The sequence below is a fragment of the Myotis lucifugus genome, unplaced genomic scaffold, assembly GCF_000147115.1.
Source record: "Myotis lucifugus unplaced genomic scaffold, Myoluc2.0 scaffold_7, whole genome shotgun sequence".
NCBI classification, from domain to species: domain Eukaryota; kingdom Metazoa; phylum Chordata; class Mammalia; order Chiroptera; family Vespertilionidae; genus Myotis; species Myotis lucifugus.
In genome coordinates, this window is record NW_005871055.1 from 3,056,246 (window position 1) to 3,070,594 (window position 14,349).

Consider the following 14,349-nt stretch of genomic DNA (forward strand, 5'->3'; position numbering starts at 1 on the left):
GTGTATGTGGCAGCCTGCATAAATAATTTCTGAAATCACTGTGATCCTTGTTATTACAATGAATACTAAAAAACCTCTATTTCCCCTGTACAATGTAATGCTTCAAATACAATGCTATATGTGGTTACATATCTTGTCAATATGTTGTTATCTAAAGGTGCCTGGTTTGCAGAGACTCATCTAAATTAGTAAATTTAATCATCATCATTGTTATTACTATTAATTTTTTTAAAATATATATTTTTATTGATTTCAGAGAGGAAGGGAGAGGGAGGGAGAGATAGGAGCATCAATGATGAGAGAGAATCATTGATCAACTGACTCCAACACACCCCTATTTGGGAATTGAGCCTGCAACCCCGGCATGTGCCCTTGACCAGAAATCCAACCTGGGACCTTTCAGTCTGCAGGGCAACGCTCTATCCACTGAGCCAAACCAGCTAAGGCCTATTATTAGTTTTACAGCACCTTTGTATTCCCTTCCTCGTTTATCTTTAAAGAATGTGCAAGTATGTACAGGATTGAGAGCGTAACTGCACAGTAGGCCTGATGACTTTCAAGGGGAGAAAAAGCAGCACATGCAGCGTTTCCGCCTGTTCTTCTAGGATGATGTCAGTTTGCAAACATTAAGCAAATGATATTGTTATGCAGCTCATTTGTGGAGCCTGCCTTTCAGGTTTTAATTCTTTTATTTATCTTTGGTAGTTGTGAAATATGCTTGCTTATATTGTCAGTCTAAATGTTAACTGGTCTTTAGATTTTTTTATCGATTTTCATGAAACATGTCTATTTTTAGTACTAAGATATAGTCACAGATATTATTCTATAATTAAAGTTATAGCTTAATTGTTTTAAAAATTTTTTACAGAAAATATTATTTTGTTATTGCTAACAGAAACTTTCTATGTCTTCATTCTTTCATTTTCTATTAACATTGTTTTCCTACCAGCTGATTTCTTAGAGCTGCTTATACCCAGTTACAGCACAATGGATGTACTTTCTGCAAAATCTGTGGTCTTTAAGTAAAGGCAGTTGTGAAACAAGCCCACTTGGCTGGAGTAACAGAGAAGAGAGGTTGTAGTTTGGAAGATTTAATGTACCCTCTGGCTCTCTTACTTATCTAGTTTGCAGTATCAAACGAGTTGATTTCTTTTTCGTTATCATGCAGGTCAGTTTGTTCTAGGTCTGTGAAATACGCTGTTGTTATCTTAATGGGGATTGCACTGAATCTATAGATTTCTTTGGGTAGTATGGGCATTTTAATGATGTTGATTCTACCAATCCATGAACCTGGTATATTCTTCCATTTGTTTATGTCTTCCTCTACTTCTTTTTTCAATGTCCTGTAGTTTTCCAAATACAGGTCTTTTACCTCCTTTGCCACGTTTCCAGAGAGAACAGGGCAAAGGGGCACAACATGCAGAGAGGGACTATCTCTACCTCCAGGTTTCACTGTCTTTCTACCTTTGGCTCTGCTGAACAAGATAGTCACAGGAAGGTGTTAAGTAGACTGCTTTCTTTTACATTTTTAATGGATTCTAAGAATCTATAAATTACATAATGTTGAATACGGTTGCTGATTTGAAAGTGTTTGGCTTCTATCTTATATGTCTTTATTTTGTGTTAATAAACAATAAACTCCTTTATTAGTATTAATATTTAATAATGATATTTTATCAGATGATATTCAATAAAATTGTGATTTTAGATTATTTTGGATTTTTTAATTTAAATAAAGGAAAATTTGCTTTTTGGAATGTGAGATTCTTTGGAAATACTATGTATGTACATAACGAAAATATTGGTACTAATAGCTCTAAAATCCTTGGGGTGTTTTATGGAAGCAGGTATCAGATTTCATATTTTATTTGATACTCTAAGGCAATAAAAAAATTCAACAATAGGTTATACAGGGAAATTAAGTTAAGAAGGAAGATGACATTGTTCAGAAGTCATGATTCCTTTGCCAAAGAGGTTTTGTGATCTGCTGACCAGATCTTCAGTTAGAATCACTGAGGCTCAGGAATTACGGAAGTAAGATTTGCATAGTCCTCTTCAGCTAGTCCTTCCCACCCCATCTCCTCCAGTGATCAGAAGTCTTACGTCATTAGCTCTGTGGGCATTTTAGATCACTTGAGCAAGGGAACCACATTACTCATTTAATTTGCATTTGAGTTGGGGGGAGGGTAAAGAGGTCAGAGACTCAGGTCTGCAAGCTGAGTTCAGGGCCAAGCGTTGAATAGAGTCGATATGCATATGAGACTAAATCACAGGTTCCTCGACTTTTTAGATCCGTGACGAACTTTGCTTGGGGTTCACAATGCTTGAGTACTTTTTTATTTAATTATGAAAAATTTCAAGTATATCCAAACTCAGGATAACTGTGATGAACCCCTACTTCCTCGTTGCCCAGATCCTACTGTTATCTGGATGTTGCCACGCTTGCCTCATCCATTCTCTCTTCTCCCTATTTTATCTTAAGTATTGTAAAGCAAATCTCTCCAATCCTTTTACCTGATCCTTCAATATGCACCCCTAAAAATATGGTTGTCTGATTTTAACTTTGCCTCATTTCTACCTTTCTTCTCAAACACAGCCTGGGTATCCAGAAGCTTTGAAGGAAAAACATTTACTGAGTTGGCCATAGTTACTCAATTTAATTTTACAGTGAAGAAATAATCTTTTTTGTTAACTTGTTATAATATGCTGTTACTTTTTTGTTAACTTCTCATATAAGAAGTGTATTAACTAATTATGGACAACTTTAGCTTCTACATTTATTTTTTCTCTTCAATATGTTATAATAAAAGTAACTTCATGCTTAATTTAAAGCTATGACTGGAGAATCAAGACTACATTGCTTTTTTGCCATAAGTTTGTAGTCAAGTATTCCTGTAGTTAAGAAGATAGACATTCTGTTGCAAAGATCTGCTCTCATCCAGAGGTCTTTTTTTCTTTCTATAATTCACTGATTTCTCAGAATAATTGTTGTATATTTACAAAAAGTTTCCATTAGAAATTTTTTCAGTACTTTCACTGTTTTGTAGAATCTTGTCACAAGTGAGTAATGTTTCATATCTCTGTGACACAATTCTCAATCAATTATTTATGTCAATATATAGGTGATTACTTGATTTTTATTTTGGAAATAAAATAATATGCAAATGATATATAACTTATCCATAGGTAGGGAAATAAGCAGCATTGGGGCAGACTTCCTCGTACTCATGACAGAGGCCTCCCACTGTATTTTGAGAGCCTATGGGGTTCGATACTTCCTAGTCTATACTACGGGAATGCCCACTAAGATCAGTAAGTTGTTATTCAGCTAAAATGACTCATCAGTTAGAAGGATGATCAGTTAGCCAAAACCAAACTTGTGGAATGATTTTCAAAGATCCTCTTGTGTTTGTATATAAATCTAATTATGGTTCTAAACAGACATCTGAGGAGGCTTTTAGATCATTCCAAAAGGGAATACTACCAAGCAAAATGATTTAAGATCCCACTTACATAGTGCGCTGCCTTCATAGCAGAAATTCTTTGTAAATTTAACATGTAGATCAGTAATGAGGTTCTTGCATGTATGTGAATTAACCTGTCACCCTCAGTCTTATCATTAGTCCATTACATCTTTATAAGTTTTTTTACATCATTTTCGATATTGTGAAATTTGTGTTTCAGGATTTTATGGAACTACTCTTTTTTCATGGCCACTTAGTGATTACATACTGTTTACAGCTATAAAATGTATGTTTATGGTGTTGTTGACTTAAATGATACTATGTTGAGCCCTGGCCAGTGTGGCTCAGTTGGTTGAGCATCATTGGTGCACCAAGAGGTCACCGTTCAATTCCCTGTCAGGGCACTTGCCTGGGTTGTGGGCTCGATCCCCAGTAGGGGGTGTTCAGGAAGCCTATCAATGTTTTTCTCTCTCCTCCTTTCTCTCTCTCTCTCTCTCTCTCTCTCTCTCAAATCAATAAAAACATATTTTAGAAAACACATTTAAATTATACTAAACATAGTGTAAAATACCTGTGCCACTTTCTTTGATTTTGGTGCCAGAAATACATTTGTTGTGGCATTGCATTTTTTTAGTCTTCTGTTAGAATTCAAATATCTTTGGGAGAAATTATGCATTAAACCTTTATTGTCTGTTAACACCTCAGGGGGGGGGAATTATTTTTTAAATCAGTAGTTGTGATCTTAGAAAACACATGGAACTTGAGGCAACTGGATTATAAAATAAGGGAGTATTGACCCCAGAAGGTGTAGGAGTCAGAGAGTCTATACAGGACGTGTGAACTCAGATGCCTCCAGGGCCCACAGAATAATACATGGGCATGAAGAAAATAGTTTTAAACTGTGTACTGTGAGCTAAGTACCTGTCTAATATGATGGATTTTAGTTTTTTTTTGTTTTTGTTTTATAACATAGCACTTCAGGGTTCAAAAGGAATGGCCAAACAAAAAAAAAAAAAAACAAAAAAAAATCAGAGATGATAATTTTGGGACCTTATTATATCATGTGGGGTGCTGGTAGGTGGTAGGTGAATTCAGATCGGTTCAACACAAAGGAATACTGTCAGAGGCAGGTGAGAACACTGGGAATTTGAGAGCAGAAGGGTGCTGAAATGGAGAGAGGGAGCCATAAAGATCAGAGCACTTTCTTTACATTATTTAGACGAGATCCTACCTTTACTAATGGGAAAGTTGGATGCTTCTTCCCTTCATAGTTGGTAAACGGGGGTGAGTCAGCGTCCTCTGTGTAATTTGCCAAACTACAGATGGCATCTGAAATAATCCACACCTTCCTCCCAGAGAGATTTTGATTCACAAAGTGGTATGGAGCATGATTGGGTATGTTTTGGAAAAAAAAGACTTACCTTGATTCACGTGCAGCTCATAGTTGAACCTATTTTCTTGGAGGCAGAGGTCCACAGTTTACCCTTTGACATATGCTTTTATCTCTGCTCTAAAATAGTCACTTAAGATGCATGGCTACATTGTAGTTTCTCACATTTAAGTTGTCAAAGTGATTTATTTCATTCCATAAAGGAAGAATGAAAAAAAGCAACATACATAATTTAAGGGTTGGATATAGGTTTTATGAGGAAGAATGGAAGAGGTATATTAAGACAGAGCAGTTGGCAACTGCAGTCATAGCAAACCTGGTAGTAAAGAGACATATAATTATATCTGACTCAGCTTTTAACAAAAGTCAAGTATACCCCCTAAGTTATCATAAATATAGACAATGAGAAATTGTTATAGCACAACTAAACTCTCTGTCCTGCTTTCCAGGAAAAAGTTGTTCACTGCATATTAATTTTTATATCATCCATGGTAGTTCAGGATTAATCACTAAAGATGTAACAGCAATTGCTGCAGTAGGGCTGATGTGATCAGTTTTGTGGTAAATAACTTTAGCTTAGAAAGAAGAATTGCCTAACAGAAAAGTTGTTGGACATTTAAAATTACAACGAAGGTTGCAGTTTCCTTCATTGCAGAATAAAAAATCTGAGTTAAAATGAGAAACCATTTATCTTGAATCTGGAATCTGATGCTCTTAACTTTGGTAAACCTTTTACCATCTTATATCCCTGCTTTGGGTCAGGTTAGACGCCCTGCAATTACAGGGAACATTTTTTCCCCTAATTTGTTTGTTGATATTTTCCTAATATCTTCTATGAAGGAGGTCGTTATCATTATTCCTGTTTTGGTGGTTTGCTAGTCAGTGACTATTTTTTGGCAAAATGCCTCCATTTCTGACTTAAGCTATGTTACTTTTGTCTGTGGACCACACTCACACAAAAATATATGTTCATTACAGAAGAAATCTATGAACATATACAGTGGTGGGCAAAAGTAGGTTCATAGTTGTAATACAAATAACACAATAATCAATAAATAATACAAGGATAAACTCTGTTTCTCATACTCACAGCTATAAACCTACTTTTGCCAACCCCTGTACTTAATTTGTCAGCGCTACGAGGAATTGTGATGCTAATATTTACTGAGCTTTGGCTTTGTAACAGGTACTGCTGAATTCTTTAGTTGAGTTGTCTCACTCATTTGCACTGCTCTGCAAAGTGGTGAGTTACTTCTGTATCCCTACTGAGCAGATGTGAGGCGGAAGCTGAGAGAGCCCAGGAAACCGGTCCACAGACACACAGATAAGAAAGGATGCCGTGGGCATTCAGTCTAGGTCGGTCTGACTTCAGAATTTAGGCTCTGAATCACTGCTCTTACATTAGCCGTTTCCAATTGGGAATTTGCAGATTAGCAATTCTCTGTAATTCACTTCTGCAGAAACTTCCCTCATTTCTCAAGTTCTAACTGTGTTATGGGGAACAATAAAATACCTTTAGAGCACTGGTTATCGAACTTGGCTACATTCTGGAGTCACTTAGGAGTTAAAAAACAAAACAAAAACTGGTAGCTGTGTCCCACCCTCGTATGTTCAGAGTTAATTTGTATAGAGTGTGGCCTGGACATTGGGATTTTTGAGAATCTCCCAGATGATTCTAAAATGCAGCAGAGTTTGAGAACTCCTGCTTTGGAACAATGCAACATTTTAAATTCTAAATTTCTATTCTTCTGTTAGTAAAAAAAATAATAATGTTTTTATTAGAGAAGTACTACATATTTACTTTAGAAACTACAGACAACCAGTAAAAATTACAATTAAAATTATTTGTAATTCCTTCACTGAATAATAACCAGCATAGGACTTGGCTATGGATTTTCTTCTTCTGAGCATGTTTGTGTATTTAAAGCCTTACCTGTAATGTTACTCTTCTGTAGAATTTTATATATTTCATGCCATATTGCCTTTTATCTCTCTGACCTAGTCACATGCTTTATCAGACTGAGAAAATTTTTATTCTTATGCACATTTAGTAGTATTGTTGATTAGCCCTTATTGGCCAGTAACTCAAAGTAAAGTAGTATCTCTATTAATGGAGAATTTGTTTGTTATCTGAGGTAGCACTGAGAAGACAACCGATAGATGTATCTCTTTGTACTCCAACTTATATAGCACTTTTTCAGACAAGTACTAGTAAACCTTGGTTTGCTTCCTTGCCTTCCTTCTACATTATTAAGGCATAGCCCATGTGGTTTGAACCCCCTGGGCTCTGGCATGCAGTACACACTCAGTGAATGCTGGGGTGCATGAGCAAGCAGACAGATGTGCTCTGGGATCTGAGCTGGGAGTGGTGGTTATAGCCTGAAAAAAAACTAATTACTGAAGAAAATCAGTAAAAAATTATTTGGGTGTGGTGAGCCGGCACGGCCATGGCATACTCAGCCCCAGGGCGCCTTATGTGCCACGCCAGCTCAGCCTGGTTCAGTGACCCTGAGAGGGGGTGGTGAAGGATGGAGAAAAGACAGACAAGAGAATGAGCTGGGTCTGGGTGGGATGCTGCTCCCAGATGGAGAGACAGCGCCATGGACTACAAGCTGTGTCTTTATTTTATAGCCAGATTCCACGAGGCAAAGTAAGGGCGTGGTCAAGATGTTTACAGCATTCTCATGGGTTTCAATCCTACTCAATTACATGCACCTGAACTCTATCAAGCCCACATCACTCAGGCACGTGGGGCCAGGTGTTCGGACCATAGGTTCAAGCTTACAACTACAGCTGTTGGCTATAATTGTGCTGGGAGGGCTCTGCTCCCAAAGCTGGGATTTGCACGGGGAAATGAGAGGACTGTGCCCTCTCATTAGTCCGAGGCTTGAACTTGTCCAAACACTGTAGCCGCTCTCCACATTTGGGAATGATGGAACAGTAGAAAGAGAGAATTAGAGTGGGGTTGAGATGAGGACAGGAACTAAGGGCCACTTTAGGAGATAGGTAAGATGCAGATTCTTCAAGAAATGTAAAAAGCCCTCTAGTTCCAGAAATATCCCGGCCTTGGCCCCCAACAGGCTCAGTCTGAGTTCCCTGACCCCTCCCACATCTCTATCTTTCTATCTCATCCTCCTGCTCGTTTATCAGAATTAAAAAAAGCTGAGTCAGATATACTTTCAGAGTAAGAACGAAAAAATTTTCTGGGTTTGCTGCTCCCCAGATAGTTTCCTGATAAAGATTTGGAGGAGAAACCACTGTAGTATAATGGGGTTCAGTTAGGATACAACCAGAGCTTGTCAGTTAACAACCATCATTCCCTTTCCTACTGAGGTTGGGGACGGGGAAGAATTTAAGAAAAAGATGGGGAGGGGACTCAGCATTGCAGACTAATGAGGGGTTACCATCAAGGGGAGAGGGCCCATCTGGGAGATGTTACAGGTTTGGTAGGCAGCCTTGTCTTCAGATATGCTCGCTGAGGTACTTTTGGTGGTGCAGCCACAAAAGCCAGGCACCTCTGCATCGCATGATTTATGAACGATTTTGTTTCATATCCACTTCTTTTAGTGTGACTTTATAATCATTAGATTTCTTACGTCAGAATTATAATTTCTTTTGGCTCTTAAAAACTTCATTAGTTGCCGAAACCGGTTTGGCTCAGTGGATAGAGCGTCGGCCTGCGGACTGAAAGGTTCTAGGTTTGATTCCAGTCAAGGGCATGTACCTTGGTTGCGGGCACATCCCCAGTAGGGAGTGTGCAGAAGGCAGCTGAATTGATGTTTCTCTCTATCCCTCTCCCTTCCTCTCTGTAAAAAATTAATAAAATATATTTTTTAAAAAAACTTCATTAGTTTTTAAATGTGACTGTCCATTTTAAACAAATTTTTATCAAAAAGGAAAAATTGCTGATGTTTTACATCATCAGTGTATAAGATATATGCATGATTTATGTTGCTGAAATCCTTTAGCATTGAAACATTATGTAGTCCCAAAAGTGTCAAGAAAAATGAGCAGCTATTTCTCTATTCTTCTTTCTCTGTTTTTATTGAGTTCACGATGACTTTTAAAGAATATAAAGGCATTAAAGATAGTTAAAACTGCAGACATCCTGCTTTACTTAGAATTAAACAAAAAACAAAAATGAAGAATAAAATAGCAAACCTGGTTTATTTATCTGAATAATGCTTATCTCACTACAACACCATAATGAAAGACAGGGAATCTTTAGAGTTACATTATGTATTATAGCTAAATAATAAAGAAATAAAATGCTAGAGGTGGTATTTCTTCAGGTAACTATCAGATGTATTCAGTCCAGTGAAACTTTGAGATTTCGAGAGTGCTGTGCCAGGCGCAGAGCCAGGAGTGTATTGTGATTTAATGGCATCGCTCTGCTGCTTTTGATGAGCTGGCCCAGAAAAACATTTGAAGCAATAAAGCATCCATTTGGCTCCTAAGTAATGAGGGAGCCATTGCTCTTCGCATTAACTATTCAAGAAGAAAAGTGACCAACTGCTAATAAGCTTTATCCAAAGCGGGTAGTGGAAAACAGAAGAAAGTGCGAAGGGGAGGTTCTGTTCCATTTCATATGCAGTTACCCAATACCCAGAGCTCCTCTTCCATGCCACTCTGGCCTGCTGTGTGAGTGTGAGTGCCTGTCAGACGTATTCAAGGCGTCGTGGTCTAAGGAAGGATTGTGTAGCCTAACCTAATGACAGATGAGAGGAGGCAGTGACTGGTGAGTAGCTGAGATTGGGCTGATCTCTCTAGTTTTAAATACTGGACTTATTCTCTAAGATGAGCAGTAGTGATTGAGGCTTGATAGTTACTACTTTTGGGAAGGGTTCCTTTTTTTTTTTTTAAAGATGATTATTGCTTTTTCATGACATGGGAAATCTGCTGTATAATGCAATATGTAGATTATCACTGGATCAAATGGCTTCTAACTTGAGAAAAATGTATTTGCTATGTAAATAAGTATATCATTTATCATTTGAAAATAGTTTCAATGTTAAGAATATGATATTTTGCTCCTTTTCCAAAAGTGAATAAATGGTCCCTTATTTGCAATAAATGCTTAGGATTTAGCAACTTCGAGATTACAACCAGAATATTGTACTGACACACAAATAGGGGCTTTTTCAAGTCATTTTGGAATCTTTGAATCACTTTTGGTGCTATAACAGCATGAAGTTTTAATTTCACTTGCTTTATGATTCTTAATATAATTAATTTGCCCTCTTTAGTGACATAAAAAAAGATGAAAGTCACAATTATTTTTCTCCTTAAAACCAACTAAGTGACTTTTATGCTAATTCTTCTCCACTGCTCTTACTAAAAAGTAATACAGTTGAATTCTCCACAATGAGGGGGGAAAATCCTTCATATAAATTATATTAAAATAGGCAATGGAAATATGTAAACCCAACATTATTTAATAATAGTGTTCTTGGTACTATTCTAAGCCAATTACAAAACCATTTAATGGTGCATTCTTTTCATTTTCATTTTTTGAAAATTCCGCACTGATAGCTATGCATTCAATCTAAGCTTACCATGAATTATTTTGAAGTATATTTAAAATTAATTTTCAAGATATATTTTATGAAATAAGAATTCATTGTTTATTTGGGTTCAAAGCCTTTGGTAAGGGTCTCAAAAGCCTGATAAATACATAGCAATGAGATCAAAATCATAAAAGGTTCCTTAGAATTGTTCTTACCTAGATCACATTGTGTCGTACTCAGAGAACTAAACTCATTTACAGCAATTCTTACTTTCTTTAGCAAGGAAATAAGATTTTACAATAATCTCTCTTGTTGGTCATTAACAATCATTTATATTGAATTATACCTTTCAGATAATCACTCCATTCAGAAGACTAATGCTATGCGCTGAGAACAGAAAGGAGATGGAGGACTGGATCAGCTCACTGAAGTCTGTACAGACCAGAGAGCCTTATGAGGTAAAGTAGCAGCTCCTCTGTCATCTCGTGTTCTTAGAGAATGTTAACTGAAGAGCTAACGCTGTATTCTGCAAAAATAGGTACGTATAGAGTCATTCAGCAACTTGTTTAAGCCTGATATTGCATTCTTTTTACTTAAAGCAAAAAGGTCTTGTTTTTAAAATATGGGTTTGAAATTTTAATCATAACTATATACGTTCTGAATATTAAGTATCTGTAGTTTTGTTCACTTGTTTGGCAAATCTGTGCTGTCTTATTTCTAGGTGGCCCAGTTTAATGTGGAACATTTCTCAGGGATGCATAACTGGTACGCCTGCTCCCATGCCCGACCCACTTTCTGTAACGTGTGCCGAGAGAGCCTTTCCGGAGTCACCTCCCATGGCCTGTCCTGCGAAGGTACTGTAGCATCCAACGTGTGTTGTCCTCAGACCTGACCATACCGCCATTGGTACTTTTGAGAAGTGAACAGAGAAAATCCACCATTTCCCTTGGGTGGAAGTAGTAGTTGGGAGCACCTCAGCGGGAACAGAGTGTTGATGTTTTCTGGTGACTTACAGTGGACTATCTTGGGAAACGTTTGGCTCAGGAAAAGATAATATAAAATCATTTGAAAGAAAGTATAAATCAAAATGTAGCATTTGTCTCCTGAGGAACTAGTAACTACTGATTAAAAAAACATTCTTTAGACTTAGTGTGTCATCCCAGTTTTCTAGTATTCTTTTTCTGTTCTGATTGATTATGAAGAACAAAACTTTCTGTGAGGATACTATATACTCTGGCAGAATTTCCAATTGTTACTTATATTGCAATAGAGCAGCGGTCGCCAACTGGTGGTCCATGAGGTCCAAAAAGTTGTCGACTGCTGGTTTAAGGAAACCTTTGGAGCAGTGGTCGCCAACTGGTGGTCCACGGACCACTGGTGGTCTGTGAGATCCGAAAGGCTGGTGACCGCTGCACTAGAGGCCTGGTGCACGGATTCGTGCACTGGTGGGGTCCCTTGGCCTGGCCTGCACCCTCTTGCAATCCAGGACCCCTTGGGGGGTGTTGAAGAGCTGGTTTCGCCTGGATCCCCACAGGCCAGGCTGAGGGACCCCACGGGCTCTAGTATGCATATAAGACCTATGGTTAATCTCTTCCTGCCCTCCTCCCTCCCCCCTTTCTTCTGAGATTCATCAGTCTGTTTCATGTTTCCATGCCTATATGTTGAGCATTTGCTCCTGGTGGTCAGTGTGCATCATAGTTACTGGTCAGACCGTTGCTTAGGCTTTTATATATAGAGATTGTTTTAAACGCTGTTTTATTTCATTTATGTTTCATTTAAATTGATGCCATCCCTTTAATTTCCTTAAAGTTTTCTAAAAATAAGGCCTATGCTGTTGTTTTATAAATGGATTTGTGGATTATTTTGAAATTTAAGAACAGTGACCACTTAAAGGAAGTGCATTAATGATTACCAAGAGAAAATTCATACCTTCTTTAGATTTATTTAATTTCATGCCTCAGTGATCAAATCATTGTGTACTACTTTTTGAATTATCTATAATTCTATTACTAGCTTTTTTCTCTAATACAAAAAATCTTAAGTAATTTTGAAAATACTTTATTATAATTAAATAGTTAAATACAAATAGAGTCCAGTTTTAATTCATTTTAAAGAAGCTTGTGGTATGTCATCAGTTCAGCTATTTAATATGCTATCTAGCAGTTGAGAACAGAGCGCTGCACTTAGACCCTTGGGTTCCTGTTTCACTTCCAGAATTTCATTGTGAGCAGGGGGAAAATTTAACTTTTTCAGACTTTTATTTCCTCATCTGTAAATGGGGAATAGTAGTCATTTACATCTCATAACACATTATGGAAGCTAAATGAGAGAATACGTGTAATAAAACTTCTCCAGTTAAGTATATTATAGAAATTTTAACTGTGCTCCAAAAGAAATTTTTCAGGTAAAATATTATAGATTGTGTCATGGCCTGATACATTAAAGTTTATAAAAATGAATATTTGGAGGAGGCATTAAACACTTTTAGATTTAAGGAATGATTGCAAACAAATATGTAACTGGCCTTTATGGCTTTATAACCTAAAAGGATTTCTGCAGCTCCGGGTGACTCCTGCCCGGTCTGTGATATTCCATGACATTATTTTGAAGGCCCTTTTACTATTACCTTCTAGTCTCTCATCTGAAAAATGCTAAAAGTGATATCAGATCTGAGGTACTCTGTGGTACCCTTCTGCTTTAAGAGTTAGACATTATTAAATATGTTTATTTAGAAACTGAGATTGATAGTGGGATGACTGAATATTTTTGTAAGCATTTTTACAAAAAAATGAAAATTACATCAGCTGGTGAGAATAAAAAAACTTTGAAGTGTTTAAATAAATGTGTTTTTATATTTTTCTGTTAATAATGAAGTCTTCCTGACTTTTAAAAAATCCTCAATGATTGTATTTTTAAATTCTATTTTTAGAGGCACATATGGTAGTATTTATTTTCTCTGCTGATAAAAATTTTAAATCGACAGTATTTTGCCCATTAGTATTTTTAGAACTGTAGCCGAGGTTTTACAAATCCCAAGGGTTTTATGAACATACAAAAAAGTTTCCTTTTTATTTTATGAGAATGTGACTATTTAAGATATTTTTATTGTAATCAAAGTTATACTTAAACTTTAGACCCCCCCACCTTCCCAAATCTGAATAAACTACCTGCTTAGTAAAACTAAAGCCACAGGATGCAAGAGGCTTTAAAAGTTATAACAAAGATGCAAATACAAAAAATATTTGTTCACTAGTGACAATGAATAACTTTGTGTTAGAATGAAGTCCAACATTCCCCTAATCTCGGCTGTTGTTTTTCACAATAAGACAAGGCTGTCCTGATTTGTCTTCTAGGTTTATATTGAAAAATAATTAAAAGTATTACTTTAAAGCCTTGCATATATAAAATATATGAAAAATAGAAGACAAGACTTTTTGTAAGTAATCCCCAAATCAATTGATAATGTTAATTATAATTTAAGAGCATAATTATTCTTTATAGTTTTTAAGCATCAATTTAACAAAATAAGTTAAATGGTGATTTTTTAATCGACACTATCAAATAGATCATCTTAGGAAATTTTATTTTAACCACTGTTGAACACATAAAGTGTAGTAAAAACTGAATAAATATTTCAATAAAAAAATCATAATTTTGTTACATGTTAGTATATTTTATAAGTCTTAGAGTTTTAAAATAATGGCTTTACAGGTCAGGGAAAAGTGCTTTATTTCAGAATAACTTGTTTGGAGAAATTTAATTGTTAATTAACAAAATTAAGGTGCCTATTAATCATTATCATTTCTTAGTCACCATAATTACAGTCTGGTTTGTATTATTATTATTATTTTATATTAAGCAACTTTGCAATTTTTAAGAATCATTTCATGATACACTTTATTATTACAAATTTGTGATTTTTACTTTTAATGTTCTGTTTGAATTTTAATAGAAAAATTTTCAAAAGCCATGATGCCCTGGCTGATTT

The 14,349-nt window shown here is 36.2% G+C and overlaps 1 protein-coding gene across 11 annotated transcripts in view; it reads left to right on the forward strand.

The window, feature by feature from the left end:
• Positions 1 to 14,349, forward strand: part of DGKH (diacylglycerol kinase eta) — a 144,359-nt gene that overhangs the window by 54,184 nt on the left and 75,826 nt on the right. For 7 of the 11 annotated variants that reach the window (XM_023748243.1, XM_023748246.1, XM_023748256.1 and 4 more), the window contains 2 exons: positions 10,715 to 10,819; positions 11,083 to 11,215. In XM_023748243.1, the coding sequence (XP_023604011.1) occupies positions 10,739 to 10,819; positions 11,083 to 11,215 (214 nt within the window). In that variant the 5' untranslated portion in view covers positions 10,715 to 10,738. Of the gene's footprint in view, positions 1 to 10,714; positions 10,900 to 11,082; positions 11,216 to 14,349 lie in introns of those variants that run through there. The other 4 variants (XM_023748252.1, XM_023748270.1, XM_023748276.1 and 1 more) reach the window with 4 other exon arrangements.